Consider the following 20,785-nt stretch of genomic DNA (forward strand, 5'->3'; position numbering starts at 1 on the left):
CAGCAGCTCCCAACGGCAGCACACAACATGGCTCCTTCTGAAGCTAGGAAGGCCAGAAGTGGTGACCCACAGCAGCTCGAAACATGAAGTCAGCGCTGCTGTCTGCACCCTGGCTCCCGTCACAAACCCCGTGCCTCCTACAGCCTTTCCCCCTTCCAGTGAGGGCACACAAGGCAGGCAGGGCACAGGCCAGGTCCAGGACCCACACTGCAGCCCCTCGGCGGGGGAAGGGGCACCTCGCTCCTCAGGCCCAGCTCTGCTCACCACAGGTACTGAGTACAACAAAATTAGTCACTTTTATTGAAAAGAACAGTACAAATAAGTGTGCAAAATTAAGTTTCATGATTAAATACACATAAAGGGAACATGCATACTTGACATGAAAACCACAAAGTCAGCTGATTCCACGAGAGTGAAGAAACTGGCAGGACAGGGGACTCAATGCTGGGTGGAATTTAAATGTTTGCAACATGAACTTAAACTGTGAAACCAGGCCTCCTGGAAAGGACTCAAGAAACCTGAATGCACGCCTCAGTGGTAGTGCCACGCAGGTCCTGTGGCCTGCACCTGTGCCAAGTGTGTGTCATCCCAGGTTAGTGTACAGCACGCCTCCAAACGCCAGGAGAAGGTGGTAAGGGAGTAGACACAACAGGCAGCCCGGGCGCTGGCTGCAGAGCAGGTCCCCCAGTCCACTACCATTTTCTCCTGTCACTAGTCTTTAAAGCCTGTTCCCTCGTGCACTCGGAAGGAAACTCCACGTTAACCCAGATCTGACCGGGCCCCGGTGGAGGCCAGGGCTCTGGAGACGGGAAGGTGCTCCCTCACGGCCGGGAGACCCATGTGGTGGAGACCACGCTGGGGCTGGGGTGCCACCGTGCTGTGAGCTCTTAACAGAGCCAGCTGCATCTCTGCATCTGCAGCAGGCAGAGGCTGGTGGCTGGCGGTCTTGCCTGGCAGCCATCAGCCTAGGAGCCTGGTACACCCTCTCTGCGGGCTAGGGACAATGATGCCACCAGCTGCAAAGACAAGCTTCCAGGGCCGCTGCTGCTTCTGGCTTGTGCCCAGGTCAGCAGGAGGCCCGCAGGCCTGAGAGAGCAGCGGGACCACAAATGTGAAGGTCAGAGCTGAATGAAAGGGCGGCGTTCACAGGCGGAGCCTGGACCAGGGTCCTCTTTAATGCGGGAGCCGTCAGCCTGGCTCCGGAGGGCAGTCCCTCACCTCAGGAGCCCACGGGGCGCTGGGCAGCAGTCACGGAGTCACAGCTTGTCGTCGGTCATCTCCAGGAACTGTGCGCACACATCCCGGGCACACTCGCCCTTGGGACTGAAGAGGAACTTGTAGTAGCTGCCGTCGGCACAGATCGCTGGGACAGAAGGGGACCGTCCATCACCATACACCTCTTCCCCATCTCCCCACGCAGCCAGCAGTGCCCTGGGCACCCTGGCCACATCCCGTCCTGTAAGCGCTGGGTGAAGACGACCACCCTGGGATCGCCTGTGCTACGCCCCAACTCCCTTCCTGGGAATGTGGCTGAGGAGGGGGTGCGCGGGCCGGCCCCAGGGACCACTCACCAATGACGGCGCTGGGCTCCGTTCCAAAGGCACAGATGCAGGGCGAGCCCGAGGGCACCTGGAACTTGGAGAAGCTCCACTTGGAGCTGAAGTACTTGGGAAGGAAGCTGGCTGACGCCAAGCTGCAAAGAGGAGGAGAAAGTGGTGGGTTCACAACGTTACAAAGACCAATGCCTGACACTCAAGAAAACGGCTGAAAACACCAACACTTCGCACTGGATGCTTTTAGTTCTGTTTTTAAAATCTTTTATTTCTTGTTGTAAAACCCTGCAGTCCTTACAGGTGTTTCTAAATGAAACAGCGGTCAGTGCACCGTGTCTACAGATGTCTCTCCATCAACCCCCCAGACGAGCGCTGGCGCGGAGGACGGCGTCAGCACAGGGGACGGCGTCAGCACGGGGGGACCGACCGGGGTCCATCAGTTTGTGCTGGGGCCAATGGTTTTTTTATTCTCTACAGTGTCAAGTCATGCTTGCTCCCAAACCCAAACAAAGGACAGGTGGACATGTCTGTGCACACCGAAGCTGCAGCAATCCTTTCTTGTTGTTGTTGTTGGGGGTCAGGGGCTTGAACTCAGCCTAGACTCTGTCCCTGAGCTCCTCAGCTCAAGGCTACAGCCCTACCCCTGAGCCAAGCCCCACTTCCCATTTTCTAGAGGTTCCTTTTGTGCCCGGGCTGGCTTTGAACCTGGATCCTCAGATCTCAGCCTCCTGAGGAGCCAGGATGACAGGCATGAGCCATCGCGCCCGTCCGGCCAGACCCTACCCCAGCAGCTTTCCTAACGCTTACCTCGACTGCTTATTTCTTTTTGGGTCTTCAGCTGCAAAAATGTGGACAGTGCCATGGTCACTGGACACACAGATGAGAGAAGCATCCTGATTGAAGTTGATGCTGCAGAGAAAGCAGAGGAGCTCAGGTCTGTGCAGAGATGCCAGAGACCCCACCCTACAGCTACTGGATGCCCAAAGACCTCAGCACTCCCACCAGGTTTAAGAAGCTGCTCATTCCCCTGGTACAAAGAAAATAAAAAGTCTTAGAGGCAGAGCACAGTGACAGCTGTCCCCAGACACCACAGGGTGCCACTTGGTGTGTGTGTGTGTGAGGTGGGAGCGGGGACTCCCGGGAGGCTCAGACAGATAGCAGGTGGGCTGAGGCAGGCACTGGCCTCATGTCGTCTTTGGACCTCAGTGGCTCCGCACCTGCGGACTGGAGGCCCCAGGGGAATGCCTGCCCTGGACTTCAGCACTACAGACCCCTGGGGACGTGTTAAGAGCTTCGGAACAATCAATAAGGGGTCTAGCATTTTCTTTAAAACACAGGGAAGATGATACAATGGAGGTGAGGAGACAGAGACTAACCAGCAAACAAGAGTGCCATGTAAGGAGCTACAATGCTCTGTATCTGAATATACCCTCCAGAATGAAAGGTTAAGTCAGTAATAAAAGAACTGCCCGCCACACAAGCCCCTCACAGGCTCCTCTCCAGAGCATCACAGCTTCCTTACCAATAGATATTAGCTGCTTGAGATCCTCTTCGTAGCTCCTGGATCAAATGCCCTGATGAAGTATCAAATATTCTTATAAGGGTCCCCTTTGAAAAACAGCGAAGTGTTTTATTATCAACAACTGACACGTCTTTGTTAGTCTCTAAAATGATTCATACATTCACAATTCCACTCATCCAAGTTCCCCAAACCCCCCACAGGACCTGAAATTCAGCATGTCCCTTGTCTGCTGACTCACAGCCCCACTGCCGTGTGCTCACAGCCTAGGGCAGGGGCTCAGGAAGGCACTCAGTGGCCTCTATGCCTGGTACCCTGGCCAATGCCTGGGCAAGGCTCAGGTCCGGGCTGGCTTCAGGCCCTCCTGGTCTAGACAACCTCATCTGAGTTACACTGGGGTGGGGAGAAAGGGGGAAGGAGAGAAGGGGGGAAGCAAAGCGTGGCATGGGCATGTAATCCTGCTCTTGAGATGGAAAGACACAAGCAGCATCCACTGGGGAAGCGGAACCACTGCTTGGGTCTGGTGCGTGAGGGAGGCAGGGCTGCCTGGGCACCCTCGGGGCACAGCTCCAGCTCGGACCACCTTCACCCCACCAAGGTCACTCACAGATACACTCGCTTGGGCTCTCACCCCACTTACAACGACCTTCTACTGATACGAGGCGTCCCGTCTTAAAGTTTAAACTTTGGAAGTGGTGCTGTGGCTCAAGTGGTAGTGCGATAGCCTTGATCTGAAGAGCTCAGGGACAAGACCCAGGGGTCCAGAGCTCAAACCCCCATGACTGACCAAAAGAAAAGTATAAATTTTCTTTGTAAATATATAAAAATAGGCTAATAGAAGTAAAAATAGTTATATGTAAAGATTTTAGAAATCAACCTTTCACCTCAGGCAAACGGAAGGATCATACAGTGTGCCGAATGTTAGGTGTGAGACAGTGGAAATTCAGGTAGGAGCACTGCCAGGCAGCGAGATGCCTGTGTGGAGATGTGTGAACTGGCAGCTCTGAGGGGCTTTATGCCGGTAAGTGTTTGTCTGTGTTTTATTTGAGGCAGTCTCACCAAGCGGCCTGGCAGGCACCCAGGCGGTCATGAGTCACAGGGGTCACACTACAGGGGCCTAACGTTTTGTCATATTCTCAGCTGACAACACACTGATTTGTAAAGAGCAGGAAGTGAGGGGCCGGGAGTGTGGCCTAGTGGTTGAGCACTTGCCTAGCATGCACGAAGACCCAGGTTCAATTCCTGGGTACCACATACATAGGAAAAAAAAAAGCCAGAATTGGTGCTGAAGCTCAAGTGGTAGAGCTCTAACCTTGAGAAAGTCCAAGGACAGTGCTCAGGCCCTGAGCTCAAGGCCACAACTGGCAAAGAAAATAAAAAAAGAGCAGGAAGTAAGAGAATGTGGGCAAGCCTGGTCTGCACTCCCACATGTGACGTGACGGGCCGGCTGGGCACACTCGCCAGCGGCAGGTTTCCTGGGCTGTGGCAGGGCACACACTCACTTTTTCAGATGCAGTTGCAATTCTGGTTCCCTGCAGATTGAGAGCAATGCAGCTGAGGACGCCTTCATGTGCAGGAATGTCCACTGGTGGCTTCTCAGTACTGGCCAGGTCCACGAGTTGCACGTGGCCTGTGTGGGTGCCAGGGAAGGCCAGGAGGGAGTTATTACTGTTGGGACACAGGACACAGAGGCCTGGGAGAGACAGAAATCCATCCAGAGCTGACAAAAGCCAAAGTTTCCAAACAAACTCTCTATCCTGAGTCTACAAGCAGAACAACCGTAATGACACTCTCAGAATCACAAAGTCAAAGACATCCTGATTGTAAATGGTATCAGAGACAAAAAAAAAAAGCACCTCCCATGAAACGTGACACCTCCCTTCTAACTGGAAGTACTTGCTGGACAATTTACTACCAATAAACTACGTTTGTCAGGTGTCCTCTTCTGTGGTGCCTACTACTGAGACTGTAATGCAAAATTACAAAATTAAAACTGCTCCACAGGCAATAATAATAATAATAATAAAAACCTCCTATACTAAGCAGAAACTAAGACTCCCCTGGCTGCGGTTTGGAGACCAGTACCTGCTTATCTGCATCAGTGAAGTTACAGCTGATGCAGAGACGATTCTGAGCTATGAACCTGCCTATTCAGATGGGGTCTTAAGGATTGTCCCCACGGCAGCCAGGGGCCAAAACCCATCTGTGGAGCTGTGATCTACCATACTGTTCTGTTGTTGAGCCTCCTTCACAGTCAGCACACTCTGGGATGGGGCTGGGAGCACAGGAGTGAGCCCATACATTCAGCCACAATGAACTGCAACACTTGTAAAATCAAGGTAGGGGGCCGGGGGTGTGGCCTAGTGGTAGAGGGCTTGTCTAGCATGCATGAGGCCCTGGGTCCAATTCCTCCATACCACATACACAGAAAAAGATGGAAGTGGCGCTGTGGCTCAAGTGGTAGAGTGCTAGCCTTGAGCAGAAAACGTTCAGGAGCAGAGACCAGGCCCTGAATTCAAGGCCCAGGACTGATAAAAAAGGAAAATCAAGGCAGAATGATCTTGGCACAGGACAGAAACACTGACTGCCACAACAAAGTGACCAGAAAATACTCGACAATTCAAAGAGACATCCCGGGAGAGTGTGGCAGTGCACGACCCCAGTGGGTCCCCCAGCACAGCAGGCGGATCGCTGGAGCCCTGCAAGAGAGCATTCAAAACCAGCAAAAGAAATGGAAGCTGGAGGAAGTTTTAACCCTCCTGTAGCCCTGGGGGAAGACCTATGACAATGATGAGCAAGCTGGTTAGAAAAGAGAAGAGAGGGTGGAGCCCCAGTGGAGTGGGGCTGGGGCTGTGGGGGAGGGGGAGTGCTCACATAGGTGGGGACAGAGCAGCTCACACAAGGAGTCTTGTCCTGTAGAAAGGACTCTCAGGACAGGACAGCCTGTGTGTGCCACACCCCCCAGAGCTCCTTTCCCAGCTCTCACCTTTAGGGTTATAGCAGGTTTCAAAGACGTGCAGCTGGTGGGGATTGTGTGTGAATGTGAACACCTTAATCATGGAGTCCAAAACCACCACGATTCTGGAAAGGAAAATGCAGTTAAGTTTTCTCCCTTTGAAACTCAAAAGTAACATTCTGTGGCTTCTCGTCTTGCTTTGAAACTTGGAAATACCACCAATGAAAACTCACTTTTCTTCTTCTCCCTCTTCATTACTGCTGCAGGGCTACAAGCAGCTTGCTGGGCAGGTGCTCTATCACTGGAGACCCACTTGCAGCCCTGTCCACTGGTCCTTTCCCAGGTAGGGCCTCAGGCCATGTGCCTGCTACCTATGCCTCCATGGGTATCATTGAAAAGGCAGGCACTCTCCCTCCCGTCAAACGCCCTGCCATCCTGCCAATGCGGGCAGAACCCCGCTGGCCCTGGGTCAAAATCTGCAGCCCCTCCTACGTCCATACGTCTTTCCTCTCTCTAACAGAGCAGCACCCAGGTGTTCCCGGAGCCCATGGAAGCCTCTGGGAAGTAACATTGGGCCCACCTGTCTCTCCGCAGTTTGACTGCCTTGACCTCAGTGGAAAACTCTATCTCAATGACCGTCTTCTTCTTCAAGTCATCCCAGATCATCACTGAAACAGAGGAGCAGGCTGATGGGACGGCAGCCCCCAGGCTGGGCCAGGAGCCACTGCTACACAGGCCGCTTACCCCAAGGGTGTGGCCAGGGCAGGGGGACTGAGCCAGATCACCCCAGAAACACCAGAGGAGCAGGCACCCTCACCCCGCACAGTTCACAGTGCTCACACCAGAGCAGCTGCAGTCCTCATGCACACGCCCCCTCCCCCAACCACACTGCCTGGGTCTCTCAACAGAGAAGAGCTCCGTCTCCCTTACTTCTCCTTTAGTTGGTGAAACACATATACACATACGCGCGCGCACGCACACACACACAAGGCCAAAGGACAGTTTGGCAAGCCCTCATTTAGCAGCAACACCCCAGATCCATTTAGTCAGAAGGCTGTCCCCCCGAGCCAGCCCCCACAATGACAAGGCCTCTTGCCACAGCACAGGCTGTGAGGGCAAGCTCAGAACTAAGCTACGCATGGGACAAGGCCTCCAGCACAGCACTACTTTACCTTTGTTGGGGGGATATTTTGGCTTTTTCCCACCACCAACTAAAGCCAAATAGTTACAACGAAATAACATTTCCACATGGCCAACTCCTCCTTCCAAAAATTCTGAAATGAGAATTTAAAAAAAAATGTATTAGTATATGTATTAGTGTATGAATACATGTAACATTCAACACCATATTTTTAACTTTTTGAGGGTACTTTTAAAATTTTTAATTTCTGGCCAGCTCTGAGGCTTGAACTCAGGGCATGGGCACTGTCCTTCAGTTTCTTTTTTTCAAGGCTCGCACTCTACCACATGAAACACAGCACCACTTCCTGTTCTGTGTATGTGGTGCTGAGGAAATCAAATCCAGGACTTTATGCATACTAGGCAAGCACTCTGCCACTAAACCACATTCCTAGACCCAAATTACTATCTTCAAATAGTTTTACAATGGTATTTTGATTTTTCTTTTTTGACAGTCCCAGGGCTTGAACTCAGGGCCTGAGCATTGTCCTTGGGCTTTCTCAAGGCTAGAACTCCACCACTTGAATCAGAGTACCATCTCCAGCTTTTCCTGTGTAGTGGTACCAAGGAATCCAACTCAGGTCTTCCTGCAGGCTAGACAAGCACTATCCCATCAGACCATGCTCCCGGCTGGTGTTCTGATTTTACGTGTTCATTCATATGTGCAATGCATCTTGATCCTTACGTCCTAGCTCTTCACTTTTGTTGTTGTTGGCACTCATGGGGCTTGAATTCAGGGCCTGGGCTCTGTCTCTAAGCCTCATTGTGCTCAAAGCTAGTGCTCTGCCACTTGAGCCACAGCACCACTTCCAGTATTCTGGTGATTAACTAGGAATGAGAGTCTCACAGAATTTCCTGCCCAAGCTAGCTGTGAACCATAATCCTCAGATCTCACCCTCCTGAGCCACCAGTACCCAGCTGTGCCTACTCAAGGCAAATTTTATCACAGGTCTGTAAGAATAAGATAAAACAGTCTAACAAACCTACAGTACTCTACAGTTTTCAGGTATGTATTGGACTACATGTTGCAGGCCTGTGAATAGGGAACGTGTAATGTAAGACTGTGACCCACGCTGGTAGGCACTGAGGAACAGCTAGAATGGTGACACTGTGATCTGTGCTGTGATAAAGATGGTGCACACTTACTTAAGCCTCTGTGCAAGTGACAAGCACTAATTATATATTTTACACCTTTTTGGTCTGTTGTGGGGCTTGGACTCAGCACGTGGGTGCTGTCCCCCAGCTCTTTCACTCAAAGTCAATGCTCTACCACTTTGAGCTGCAGCACTGCATCCAGTTTTCTAGTGGTTAACTGGAGATGAGAGTCTCAGAAGTTTCTGCTCAAGCTGGGTCTGAAGTGTGATCCTCAGATCTCAACCTCCTAAGGTGCGACCCACCGGTGCCTGGCCAAACTACTCTTGTGCTTAAACTCAGGGACCTGGGCACCGTCCCGGGGCTTTCTTAAGGCCTGGTGCTCTACCCCTTGAGCCACAGCACCACATTCTGCTTTTCTATGTATGTGATTCCAAGGAATCCAGCCCAGGGCTTCATGCATGTAGGCAAGCGCTCTCCCACTAGGCCACACTCTTGGTCCCTTATGCTAGTTTTCCTATCATGAAGTGCTAGATGGGGGTTCAGAAGTGTTTCTCAGAGTCCCTGGGGTAGGGACTGCTGAGCAGTGTACTAGAAACTCCCCAGTGACTTCCTCTCACAGAGAAACAGCTCTGGAACCAGAAACTAAAAACCTGAACCACAGAGACAAGAGGATGTTGCTCATTCTTCTGAGGAAACGAAGATAAACCAAAGCAAGAAGATCCTGCATTCTAGAATTCTAGCGTTTTTATGCTAATCTATTCCCTGATAGAACAGGAAAAGAATCAGAATTATTTTACTTACCAGTGTAATTACTAATTCCAGCTTTGAATATTTATTTCATGAAAATAAAGATTAAGACACTAAAATAAGCAAACAAAAGCAATGCAATCTGTTACCGCCAGGGATATTTTTTTTTTTTTGTTTGAGTCAGAGACTTGCTAGCCTAGGTTGGCCTTGAACTCCTGCCCCACACCTCAGTCTCCTGAGTGCACGAGACTGTGTGTGTGTCCCCAGGCACCACACTGGCCATCAAAACCCAACACCTGAGTTCTCTGCAGTTTCCAGCCCCACAGGAAAGAATGAAAGTGCCCTCCATCCACACACCTGGCTCTTCACACAGAACTGGCAAGGCCCAGAACGTCATACCACACCGTGCCTCAGCACAAAACCACCCCTGCGTGTAGCCACCTGTAGCCACACCTGAGATGCAGAAAATGACAGTTGCTGCTTACCCTGTTTCTCTTTCTCCTTGAGCGGGTCGGTGTTATAGACTCGGAATCCATTCTCCATCCCACATGCGAAGCACCCTAATTCACAGAGTATGAAAAAAGAGGTTACTCCGTAGGCACATACAAGCAAAAGCAGGGTCAAAGAAGCCCACACGGACGCCAGCCCTTTGCAGGCAGGACACACACTGAACCCCAGCTACTTTCCTTCAGAAAGGTCACCTGGCATCTGTGAATTGTTTGGGCTCCTTCAACACAGCCTGCAGTCACCCCGTGAGTAAGACCGAGGACACCCACCAATCACCACCTCCAGGTCATACTCAGGCTATGAAGGGCCCAGTAAGGTAATGCCAGAGCTGAGGAAACACCCAAGTTCGTGCTGGTCTCTGGATCTTGCTGACAAGACTACATTAGACTTTTTATTTGTATTTCCTATTTTATGTATGTTTTTTTTTTCTTTTACAGCAGTACTGGGGTTTGAACTCAGGGCTTCAAGTTGGATAAATAGGAACTCTACTAGTTGAGTCATTTCCCGCCCCGCCTACTTTAACTCTAGGAATCTTAACTGAGTCATAGTTTCAGCCTTCATTAAGCTTTTTTTTTTTTTTTTTTTTTTGCCAGTCCTGGGGCTTGGACACTCTCCCTGAGCCTCTTTGTGCTCAAGGATAGCACTCTACCACTTGAGCCACAGCATCACTTCTGGCCTTTTCTGAGTAGTTTTTTGGAGATGAGAGTCTTAGAGACTTTTCTGCCCAGGCTGAGATCCTCAGATCTCAGCTTCCTGAGTAGCTAGGATTATGGGCATGAGCTGCAGGCACCCAGCTCATTAAGCCCCTTTAAATACCATGTCCAATTACTGTTCACATGAAATAATCAAATATTCAGCTGGCTACTGGTAGCTAACACCTGTAATCCTAGTTACTTAGGAGACTGAGATATAAAGATCACAGTTCAAAGCCAGCCCAGACAAGGAAGTTTGTGAAACTCTTTACCTCCAATTAACTGCCTAAAAGCTAGCAGCAGCTCTGTAGTTCATGTAGCAGAGCGCTAGCTCTGAGGAAGAAAGCTCAAGGACAGGGCTCAGCCCCTAAATTCAAGCCCCAAGACCACACACACACTATCAAATCTTCAATCTCCCAACCCTTTCTTCCCCTCCCTCCACCCTTCCTTCCTTTCTGCCAGTACCAGGGTTTGAACGCTTACTCAGTTTTTGCCTGTTCATGGCCGGTGCTCTACCACTTGAGCCTTTCAGCCAATCTGACAATTTCTTTTTGCCAGTCCTGGGCTTGAGCTCAGGGCCTGAGCACTGTCCTTGGGCTTTCTCAAGTCTAGAGCTCTACCACTTGAGCCACAGCACCATTTCTGGCTTTTTCTATGTATGTGGTACCGAGAAATCACACCCAGGTCTTCATGCATGCCCTAGGCCAAACAACTGGACCCCAATCTGGCATTTTTGAGATGGAATGTCAGTATTTTTTTTCCGAGGCTGGATGTAAACCATCATCTTCTAGGCTTCAGTCCCCTGAGCCTCCCCATGGTGCAAACCTGCTTCCTCTCAATGATTGTGAAGCGAACGGTAGCGGGATGGAAACTCCCTGTTAATCTCATGCTGCTGGTTTTGCTCCACAGCTCCAGATTTGGAGGGTGGTTGTTCTGTATCACCCACCCTTCCAGACTGGAAAAGCACATGCATGCTTTTTGTCCAAATCACATGACACAGACAGCAAAAGACCCAAGGAGCACTGACCGTTCTCTTCATGAATTGGAGACTATTCTTATGCTGTAAGGCCTGAATCTGAAGTTCACTTGCAAGTTCTTGATATAGTTTTTGTTATTGTTGTTGTGTTTTGTTTTGGCCAGTCTTGGGGTTTGAACTCAGGGCCTGAGCACTGTCCTTGGACGTTCTCAAGGCTAGAGCTCTACCACTTGAGCCACAGCACCACTTCTGGCTTTTTCTGTGTAGTATGTGGTACTGAGGAATGGAACTTGGGTCATCATGCATGCTAGGCAAGCACTCTACCACTAGGCCACACTCCCGGCTCCATTTGCAAGTTCTGTTACTATCTCTTAAATTGTTCCAGTGTGCAACACTTTTTATGTTATCAGAATTTTATATTATTGGAATGTTCCACATAGAGGAATCAAGCTTTCCTGAAAAACACAGAAACAGTACTGTTAAATTTCCATCCCCCGCCCCCTCCCTTTGGTCAAGCCTAGGACTTTATCAATTGAGCCACAACTCCAATCCCAGCTTCCTACCCGCCGCCCTCCCCTCTGCCCCGCCAGTGGTTTGTTGGAGATTTAATCGTCTCACAGACTTTCCAGCGTGGGCTGGCTTCCCACGGCAATCTTCACATCCCAGCCTCCCGAGTCACGAGGATTACAGGCATCAGCCACCAGCACCTGGCCCTGGCTCTCTTAGTTATTACACATATACTTATTACTATATGTCTAGCCAAAGATTTAAAGTATAACACCCCTATAAACCTGCAAAAAGAAACAAACAGCTCAACAATGAGCAAAAAAAATAAAGAGGCCATACAGATAAGAGTAGCACAGGATGGTGAAAAATCCAACATGCAACAGCACAACGAAACCTAGCACACATGAGCCAGAGGATGAAGAAGCCAGTGCACATGGCGGTGAGCGTGGGAACGGAGCTCTACTGGTGGGGCACACTGATGGAGCTGCACTGCTACCTCAGCTGTCCTGCAGAAATGCGAACTCATGCTCACCAAGAGCCTGCTCTAGAAGGATCAAATCAGTACTTCACACCCAGCAAAGACAAATACCTACACAGTGCCATCAATGGATGAATGAGAAACGTTATATACATATGAGAAACATAACCATATTCAATAATATAGGGAAAAAATCTCACAGAAATTTAAGCCAAAACAAGAGCAGGGAATACATAACAGTAGTAGAGTGCCTGCCTGGCAAGCCCTTTGCCCTTAAGTAACAGTCCAAACCAGAAATAAGCACAAAAATACAAAGCAGGAGAGCCTGGCCTACGGGAGAGAGCGGATCAGGCTGCTGCTGCAGGGAGCACAAGGGTGGCCAGGCACCTGGTACCTGGTTCCTGGCAAGAAGCATGTTCAGTCTGGAAAACGCTGCAAGCCGTATACTTCAATAGGAAGTTAAAACAGAAACAAAAGGCGGACAGGAAAAAAAAATGCACTCTCAGAGAGAATGAACTTTTACCCTTGCCATCCTAACAAAACACTGGGCCCAAAGGTTGTGAGGATTGCGTCCACCGCAACCCACCCCGACCCCAGTGAGCCTGTCAAGGGCATGGGGATCCCAAGAGGGCCTCTTCCTACACATAACATTCTCAGACACCCCACCTGACCCTGACAACTACAGCAATGGCAATGGCACAGGAGCCATCACAGAGCTTGCTCCTGGCAGCTCAAGCTCGTGAACTAGGAGACAAGACATGTCCAAAACACTCCAGCATCCCATCTGAATGGAAAGAAAACAGGAGGACATTGCATGGAAATGCATTTATCATTGAACCAAGGCTATTGTAGTGCAAATTGTATTTGGGAAAAGGCATGCCAAAAATCTGAACAATTTAAAATTATGGGCAAAAGTGATTTTAAAAGTCAGGTCTGGGGGCTGGGAGTTCGGTCTAGTGGTAGAGTACTTGTCTAGCATGCACAAAGAAAGACCCAGGTTTGTTTCCTTGGTACCACATACATAGGAAAAAGCCAGAAGTGGTGCTGAGGCTCAAGTAGTAGAGTTCTAGACTTGAGAAACTCCAAGGACAGTGGTCAGGCCCTGAGCTTAAGCCCAGGACTGGCAAAAAAAAAAAAAAAAAAAAGTCAGGTCTGAGGAGGCAGGAGTTTGGCCTAATTGTAGAGTGCTTGCCTAGCATGCCTGAAGACCCGGATTCAATTCTCAGTATTACACACACAGAAAAAGCCAGAAGTAATGCTGTGGCTCAAGTGGTAGAGCTCCAGCCTTGAGAAAGCTCATCGACAGTGCTCAGGCCCTGAGTAAGTCTGAAATTGGGACATAAATTATACAGGACTATAGGCATTCACAGTTCACAGAGCGCCGAAGGAGACTCTTAGCAGAGGAGCACAAAGGCACAGTGCCTGTGGGCATCTGACCATGTGAAGTAACAGTCATCAAGATAAACTCCAGGAAATGCAAACAGGGTTTCTGTTTTGTTGCCATTTCCTCTTTTTTTTTTTTTTTGCATTTTTTCTTCATTTATGTATCTTTGGGAGGGTAAGGGAAGGCCAAGAAATGGAGGGATAGGGATAAACAAATGTAGCAGCGGTACTCAGTAGACATAAGTTGAAAACAAACTTTACAACTTGTGAGTGGCAGAGGTGACACTGTCCAGACCAAAAAAAAATGTATTCTTTACCTGACTTATGTAACTATAACTTCCCTGTACATCACCTTTGTAAAAACAATTATGGTCGACTGCTTTGCCTAGTATGCATGAAGACCTGGGGTGGCTCAAGCGGTAGAGCTCTAGCCTTGAGAAAGCCCAAGGATAGTTCTCAGGCCCCAAGTTCAAGCCCCAGGATTGGCAAAACATAAATAATTAAAAATTAAAAATAAGAGGCCGGGAGTGTGGCCTAGTGGTAGAATGCTTGCCTAGCATGCAGGAAGACCTGGGTTTGATTCCTCAGTACCACATACATAGATTAAAGCTGGAAGTGGTGCTGAGGCTCAAGTGGTAGAGCTCTAGATTTGAGAAAATCCAAGGACAGTGCTCAGGCCCTAAGCTCAAGCCCAGGTCTGGCAATAAATAAATAAATAAAATAAATAAAAAAAAATAAAATGTCAGGTCTTCTGGGTGGTGGTGGTGCACACTTGTAATCCTAGCTTCTTTGCTACTCAGGATTGTGCCGAAACCTGTATGAAAGTCGGCTGGCCGAGGTAGCTCACACCTGTAACCCTAGCTACTCAGGAGGCTGAGATCTGAGGATCAAGGTTCAAAGCCAGCCAGGGCACTAAAGAACCCAAGACTCTTATGTTCACTTAACCTCTTGAAAATGGGAAAAGTGAGGCTTGACTCAAGGGTAGGGCGGTAGCCTTGCGCTGAAGCGCTCAGAGACAGTGTCCAGGTCCATTTCAGGCCCCATAACCCCCCCCCACACACACACACAGAAAGAAAAACTGTCCAAGAGATTCTTATCTCCAACTAACCACAGAAGAGCCAGAAGTGAAACTGTGGTTCAAATGGCAGAGTTAGCCTTAAGCAAAAAAGCTTAAGAAATGGGGCTTGGGAGTATGGTCCAGTGGTAGAGTTCTTGCCTAGCATGCACAAAGCCCTGGGTTCCATTTGTCTGTACCACATACACAGAAAAAGCCTGAAGGTGCCAGGCACAGTGTCCAGAAGTGATGCTATAGCTCAAGTGGCAGAGCCCTAGCCTTGAGAAAGCTCAGGAATAAGACTGGGAATGTGGCTTAGTGGTAGAGTACTTGCCTAGCATACATGAAGCCCTGGGATCAATTCCTTACTACTACATAAACAGAAAAAGGTGGAGTTCCAGCCATAGGACTGGCAGAGAAAGAGAGAGGAGAAGGGAGGGAGAGGGAGAGGCCCTGAGTTCAGTCCCCAGGGCTGCCACACACAGAAAAATAATAAAAGTAATTTTTAAGCCTGACTTTACGGGACGTGTTCAAGCAAAGTACCAGGAGCAACATTTAAGTTGGTATAAGCAAAAACAAGATATGATATTCAATCACTTAACTGTAACCAGATTTGGTATGAAAAGTTTTGTTTTGTTTGCCTGGGCACTGTCCTTGGGCTTCTGTCACTTGAACCATAGCACCACTTCTGGCTTTTGTTGTTCTTTCCTTGAACTCAGGGTCTGGGTGCTGTCCCTGAGCCTCTCTGTGCTCAAGACTAATGCTCTACTACTTGAAGAAAAAAAAAAAAAAGAAGTCTTAATTCTGACCTATTGTTTTTATTTTGCTAGGCATCCTGAGGCATGCCTGTAATCTTAGCACTAGGGAAGGTGAGGCCAGGAGATCATAAGGTCATAGCTAACCTGGACTGCATACAGAGATCTTGGCTCAATTATGAGTGATGCATTTTATATTTTACCTTTCCTGAGCATTCCAACACGCTCCCTACAACCATGCTCTTTTGCAGTCCCTGCAGTGGGACCAGGCCAGACACCACACTGGAAGTTAACTGCCCCACCTCCGGGAACTCCTTAGACCTCTCCAGTCCATTCAGGTGGTGTGGGAGGCACACTGTCTTTTACTTCATTTGGGTTTCGATCAGGGTATTCTCAGCCCTATCAAAGTGTGTAGCCCAAACAAACGTTTGCCAGATGAGAGGCAACCGTTACAGCATTATGTAATTCAGCCTGGAGAGCGCTGTCTCAGAACCCACAGGAGGCTGGGCTGCGCGGCTCCCAGCCCCACCCCGGCCCCTGGGTTTCAGGCAGCGTGGGCAGGGCCTCATCTCAACCCACACGCCGGGAGGCCAGGCAAAACGTGGACACCCTACTCGACACTAAGGCAAAACAGGGCTACGGTGAGGCTAAGCCCGGAGCGCGCGCCTAGTGTCGGCTCTGAGTTCGAATCCCACGGTCGCTCCTCAAAAAAGACACACAACCAAAGCCAACTGCGGGCGGGCGGCGCGCCCTGCACTCGTCCTTGCACAATCGCCATTATTTCGTGTCCGCCGTGATGACATTCCTCGGCGCGCACTTCCACGCGGGGCGGCCGGCTCTCCGGGAGGGCGGCGGCGGCGGGGGGCCGGGCCGCGGGGAGGCGGCGCTGTGGTGACCCGAGGGCCGCACGGGGGGCGGGGAGCGGGGAGCGGGCCGGGCCGGGGGCCGGGGCGGGGCGCGGAGGGGCCGAGGACTGGCGGGGAGCCGGGTGGCGGGCCGAGGCCGGCGCTGTGGTAACCCGAGGGCCCGGGCCGCACGGGGGGCGGGCGGGGAGCGGGGAGCGGGCCGGGCAGGGCCGGGGCGGGGCGCGGAGGGGCCGAGGACTGGCGGGGAGCCGGGGTGGCTGACCGGGCAGGGCCGGGGCAGGGCCGGGGCGGGGGCCGGGGCGGGGCGCGGAGGGGCCGAGGACTGGCGGGGAGCCGGGTGGCGGGCCGGGGTCGCGGACTCGGCGGGGCGGGGCGGGGGCCGGGGCCGAGGCGGAGGCCGGGGCGGGTCAGGGCCGGGCCTCACCGTGGTCCTGGTTGAAGCCGGCGTACAGCAGCCCGTTGCCGTGCGGGTTACAGGGCAGGAGGTTCATGGCGCCGCGCGGGGGCCGCTGCGCGGGGGCCACCGCTCCTCAGCGCCGCATGCCGCCCGGGCCGGGGCTTCGAGCTGTCCGCGGGGCGGGCGCGGACGCGGAGGCCGCCGCGGCCGGAAGCGAGGGGCGAGGGGCGGGGCGTGAGGGCCTGTGGACGTGCGTGCGTGCGTGCGTGCGTGCGCGCGCGCGCTGGGACGGCCGGCGAGACGTCCAGCGCGTCCGCCTGGGGCGAGCGCGTACGGAGCGCCGAGCTCATCCGACTGAGGCAGAGCAGAAGGGAGCGCCGAGCTCATCCGACTGAGGCAGAGCAGAAGGGAGCGCCGAGCTCATCCGACTGAGGCAGAGCAGAAGGGAGCGCCGAGCTCATCCGACTGAGGCAGAGCAGAAGGGAGCGCCGAGCTCATCCAACTGAGGGAGAGCAGAAGGGAGCGCCGAGCTCATCCGACTGAGGCAGAGAAGGCAGGGAGCGCAGAGCTCATCCAACTGAAGCAGAGCAGAAGGGGAGCGCAGAGCTCATCCAACTGAGGCAGAGCAGAGGCCGAGCAGAAGGGGAGCGGCGAGCTCATCCAACTGAGGCAGAGCAGAGGCCGAGCAGAAGGGGAGCGGCGAGCTCATCCAACTGAGGCAGAGCAGAGGCAGAGAAGAAGGGGAGCACAGAGCTCATCCAACTGAGGCAGAGCAGAAGGGGAGCACCGAGCTCATCCAACTGAGGCAGAGCAGATGTGGAGCGCCGAGCACATCCAACTGAGGCAGAGCAGAGGCAGAGCAGAAGGGGAGCACCAAGCTCATCCAACTGAGGCAGAGCAGAAGTGGAGTGCCGAGCTCATCCAACTGAGGCAGAGCAGAAGGGAGCGCCGAGCTCATCCGACTGAGGCAGAGAAGGCAGGGAGCGCAGAGCTCATCCAACTGAAGCAGAGCAGAAGGGGAGCGCAGAGCTCATCCAACTGAGGCAGAGCAGAGGCCGAGCAGAAGGGGAGCGGCGAGCTCATCCAACTGAGGCAGAGCAGAGGCAGAGAAGAAGAGGAGCGCAGAGCTCATCCAACTGAGGCAGAGCAGAAGGGGAGCACCGAGCTTATCCAACTGAGGCAGAGCAGATGTGGAGCACCGAGCACATCCAACTGAGGCAGAGCAGAGGCAGAGCAGAAGGGGAGCACCAAGCTCATCCAACTGAGGCAGAGCAGAAGTGGAGCGCCGAGCTCATCCAACTGAGGCAGAGCAGAGGCAAAGCAGAAGGGGAGCACCGAGCTCATCGAACTGAGGCAGGGCAGAATGGAGCGCCGAGCTCATCCAACTGAGGCAGAGCAGGAGAGTGCAGAGCTCATCCAACTGAGGCAGAGCAGAAGGGGAACGCAGAGCTCATCCAACTGAGGCAGAGCAGAAGAACGCAGAGCTCATCCAACTGAGGCAGAGCAGAAGGGGAGCGCAGAGCTCATCCAACTGAGGCAGAGCAGAAGGGGAACGCAGAGCTCATCCAACTGAGGCAGAGCAGAAGGGGAACGCAGAGCTCATCCAACTGAGGCAGAGCAGAAGGGGAACGCAGAGCTCATCCAACTGAGGCAGAGAAGAAGAGGAGCGCAGAGCTCATCCGACTGAGGCAGAGAAGAAGGGGAGCGCAGAGCTCATCCAACTGAGGCAGAGAAGGCAGGGAGCGCAGAGCTCATCCGACTGAGGCAGAGCAGAAGGGGAGCGTAGAGCTAATCTGACTGAGGCAGAGAAGAAGGGGAGCGCAGAGCTCATCCAACTGAGGCAGAGCAGAAGGGGAGCGCAGAGCTCATCCAACTGAGGCAGAGAAGAAAGGAGCGCAGAGCTAATCTGACTGAGGCAGAGCAGAAGAACGCAGAGCTCATCCAACTGAGGCAAAGAAGAAGGGGAGCGCAGAGCTCATCCAACTGAGGCAGAGCAGAAAGGGGGCGCAGAGCTAATCCGACTGAGGCAGAGCAGAAGAACGCAGAGCTCATCCAACTGAGGCAGAGCAGAAGGGGAGCGCCGAACTCATCCAACTGAGGCAGAGCAGAAGGGGAGCGCAGAGCTCATCCAACTGAGGCAGGGCAGAAGGGGAGCGCCGAGCTCATCCAACTGAGGCAGAGCAGAAGGGGAACGCCGAGCTCATCCAACTGAGGCAGGGCAGAAGGGGAGCGCAGAGCTCATCCAACTGAGGCAGAGCAGAAGGGGAGCGCAGAGCTCATCCAACTGAGGCAGGGCAGAAGGGGAACGCAGAGCTCATCCAACTGAGGCAGAGCAGAAGGGGAGCGCAGAGCTCATCCAACTGAGGCAGAGCAGAAGGGGGCGCAGAGCTCATCCAACTGAGGCAGAGCAGAAGAACGCAGAGCTCATCCAACTGAGGCAAAGAAGAAGGGGAGCGCAGAGCTCATCCAACTGAGGCAGAGCAGAAGGGGGGCGCAGAGCTCATCCAACTGAGGCAGGGCAGAAGGGGAACGCAGAGCTCATCCAACTGAGGCAGAGCAGAAGGGGAACGCAGAGCTCATCCAACTGAGGCAAAGAAGAAGGGGAACGCAGAGCTCATCCAACTAAGGCAGAGCAGAAGGGGAGTGCAGAGCTCATCCAACTGAGGCAGAGCAGAAGGGGAGCGCAGAGCTCATCCAACTGAGGCAGGGCAGAAGGGGAGCGCAGAGCTCATCCAACTGAGGCAGAGCAGGCAGTGAGCACAGAGCTCATCCAACTGAGGCAGAGCAGAAGGGGAACGCAGAGCTCATCCAACTGAGGCAGAGCAGAAGGGGAGCGCAGAGCTCATCCAACTGAGGCAGAGCAGAAGGGGAGCGCAGAGCTCATCCAACTGAGGCAGAGCAGAAGGGGAGCGCAGAGCTCATCCAACTGAGGCAGAGCAGAAGGGGAGCGCAGAGCTCATCCAACTGAGGCAGAGCAGAAGGGGAACGCAGAGCTCATCCAACTGAGGCAAAGAAGAAGGGGAGCGCAGAGCTCATCCAACTGAGGCAGAGCAGAAGGGGGGCGCAGAGCTCATCCAACTGAGGCAGGGCAGAAGGGGAACGCAGAGCTCATCCAACTGAGGCAGAGCAGAAGGGGAACGCAGAGCTCATCCAACTGAGGCAAAGAAGAAGGGGAACGCAGAGCTCATCCAACTAAGGCAGAGCAGAAGGGGAGTGCAGAGCTCATCCAACTGAGGCAGAGCAGAAGGGGAGCGCAGAGCTCATCCAACTGAGGCAGGGCAGAAGGGGAGCGCAGAGCTCATCCAACTGAGGCAGAGCAGGCAGTGAGCACAGAGCTCATCCAACTGAGGCAGAGCAGAAGGGGAACGCAGAGCTCATCCAACTGAGGCAGAGCAGAAGGGGAGCGCAGAGCTCATCCAACTGAGGCAGAGCAGAAGGGGAGCGCAGAGCTCATCCAACTGAGGCAGAGCAGAAGGGGAGCGCAGAGCTCATCCAACTGAGGCAGAGCCCACTGGGAGCGCCGAGGGTGTCCACGTGAGGCCAAGCCAAGCACACCACCAGCCCCCTTCTCCCGCCCGTCTCCATACCACACATCCTTACAAGCCCCCGTCCTATCACAGGAGGAAAATAATGAGGAGGAGGAGGAGGAGGAGGAGGATGGGGAGGGAAGGGAGGAGAAGAAACAGAAGGAACAGAGGGAGGGTAGTACCTCCATTTAAACACTGAGCCACGCTTCCCAGAGCCCCTCCACTTGGTGCACAGACAGCCATCTTTTAAGGAGGCGGGGGGGGGGGGGGAGCGGATTTCCTGGAGGAGGTATTCCTGGAGAATGTCTTCCTGGAAGACATCTTCCTGGAGGTCATCTTCCTGGAGGACGTCTTCCTGAAGATTGTCTTCCTGGAAGACGTCTAGCTGGAGTTGTCATCCTGGAGGTCGTCTACCTGGAGGTTTTACTGGAGGACGTCTTCCTGGAGGTCATCTTCTTAGAGGTCTTTTTCTTGCAAGTCATCTTCCTGGAGTCGTCTTCCTCAAGGACATCTTCCTGGAGGTGGTCTTCCTGGAGGAGGTCATCCTGGAGGTCGTCTTCCTGGAGGTCCTCTTCCTGGAGGTCGTCTTCCTGG

The 20,785-nt window shown here is 52.7% G+C and overlaps 1 protein-coding gene across 3 annotated transcripts; it reads right to left on the reverse strand.

Moving 5' to 3' along the window:
• Positions 1–277: 277 nt before the first annotated feature.
• Positions 278–16,898, reverse strand: Wdr45b (WD repeat domain 45B). 3 transcript variants are annotated; one of them, XM_090351434.1, is made up of 10 exons: positions 16,692–16,898; positions 9,535–9,609; positions 7,201–7,302; positions 6,609–6,696; positions 6,059–6,153; positions 4,575–4,765; positions 3,076–3,161; positions 2,361–2,462; positions 1,572–1,693; positions 278–1,363 (listed from the first exon to the last, which is right to left on the reverse strand). In XM_090351434.1, the coding sequence occupies exons 1-10, from the start codon at positions 16,756–16,758 to the stop codon at positions 1,257–1,259; spliced, it is 1,035 nt and encodes a 344-aa protein (XP_090207560.1). In that variant the 5' UTR covers positions 16,759–16,898; the 3' UTR covers positions 278–1,256. The 3 variants fall into 3 exon arrangements, with proteins under 3 accessions (XP_090207560.1, XP_090207561.1, XP_090207562.1); XM_090351435.1 differs by lacking the exon at positions 16,692–16,898 and adding an exon at positions 15,605–16,104; XM_090351436.1 differs by lacking the exon at positions 16,692–16,898 and adding an exon at positions 11,276–11,624.
• Positions 16,899–20,785: the final 3,887 nt, after the last annotated feature.

The sequence above is a fragment of the Megascapheus bottae genome, chromosome 17, assembly GCF_031878675.1.
Source record: "Megascapheus bottae isolate mThoBot1 chromosome 17, mThoBot2.hap1, whole genome shotgun sequence".
In the NCBI taxonomy this organism is placed as follows: domain Eukaryota; kingdom Metazoa; phylum Chordata; class Mammalia; order Rodentia; family Geomyidae; genus Megascapheus; species Megascapheus bottae.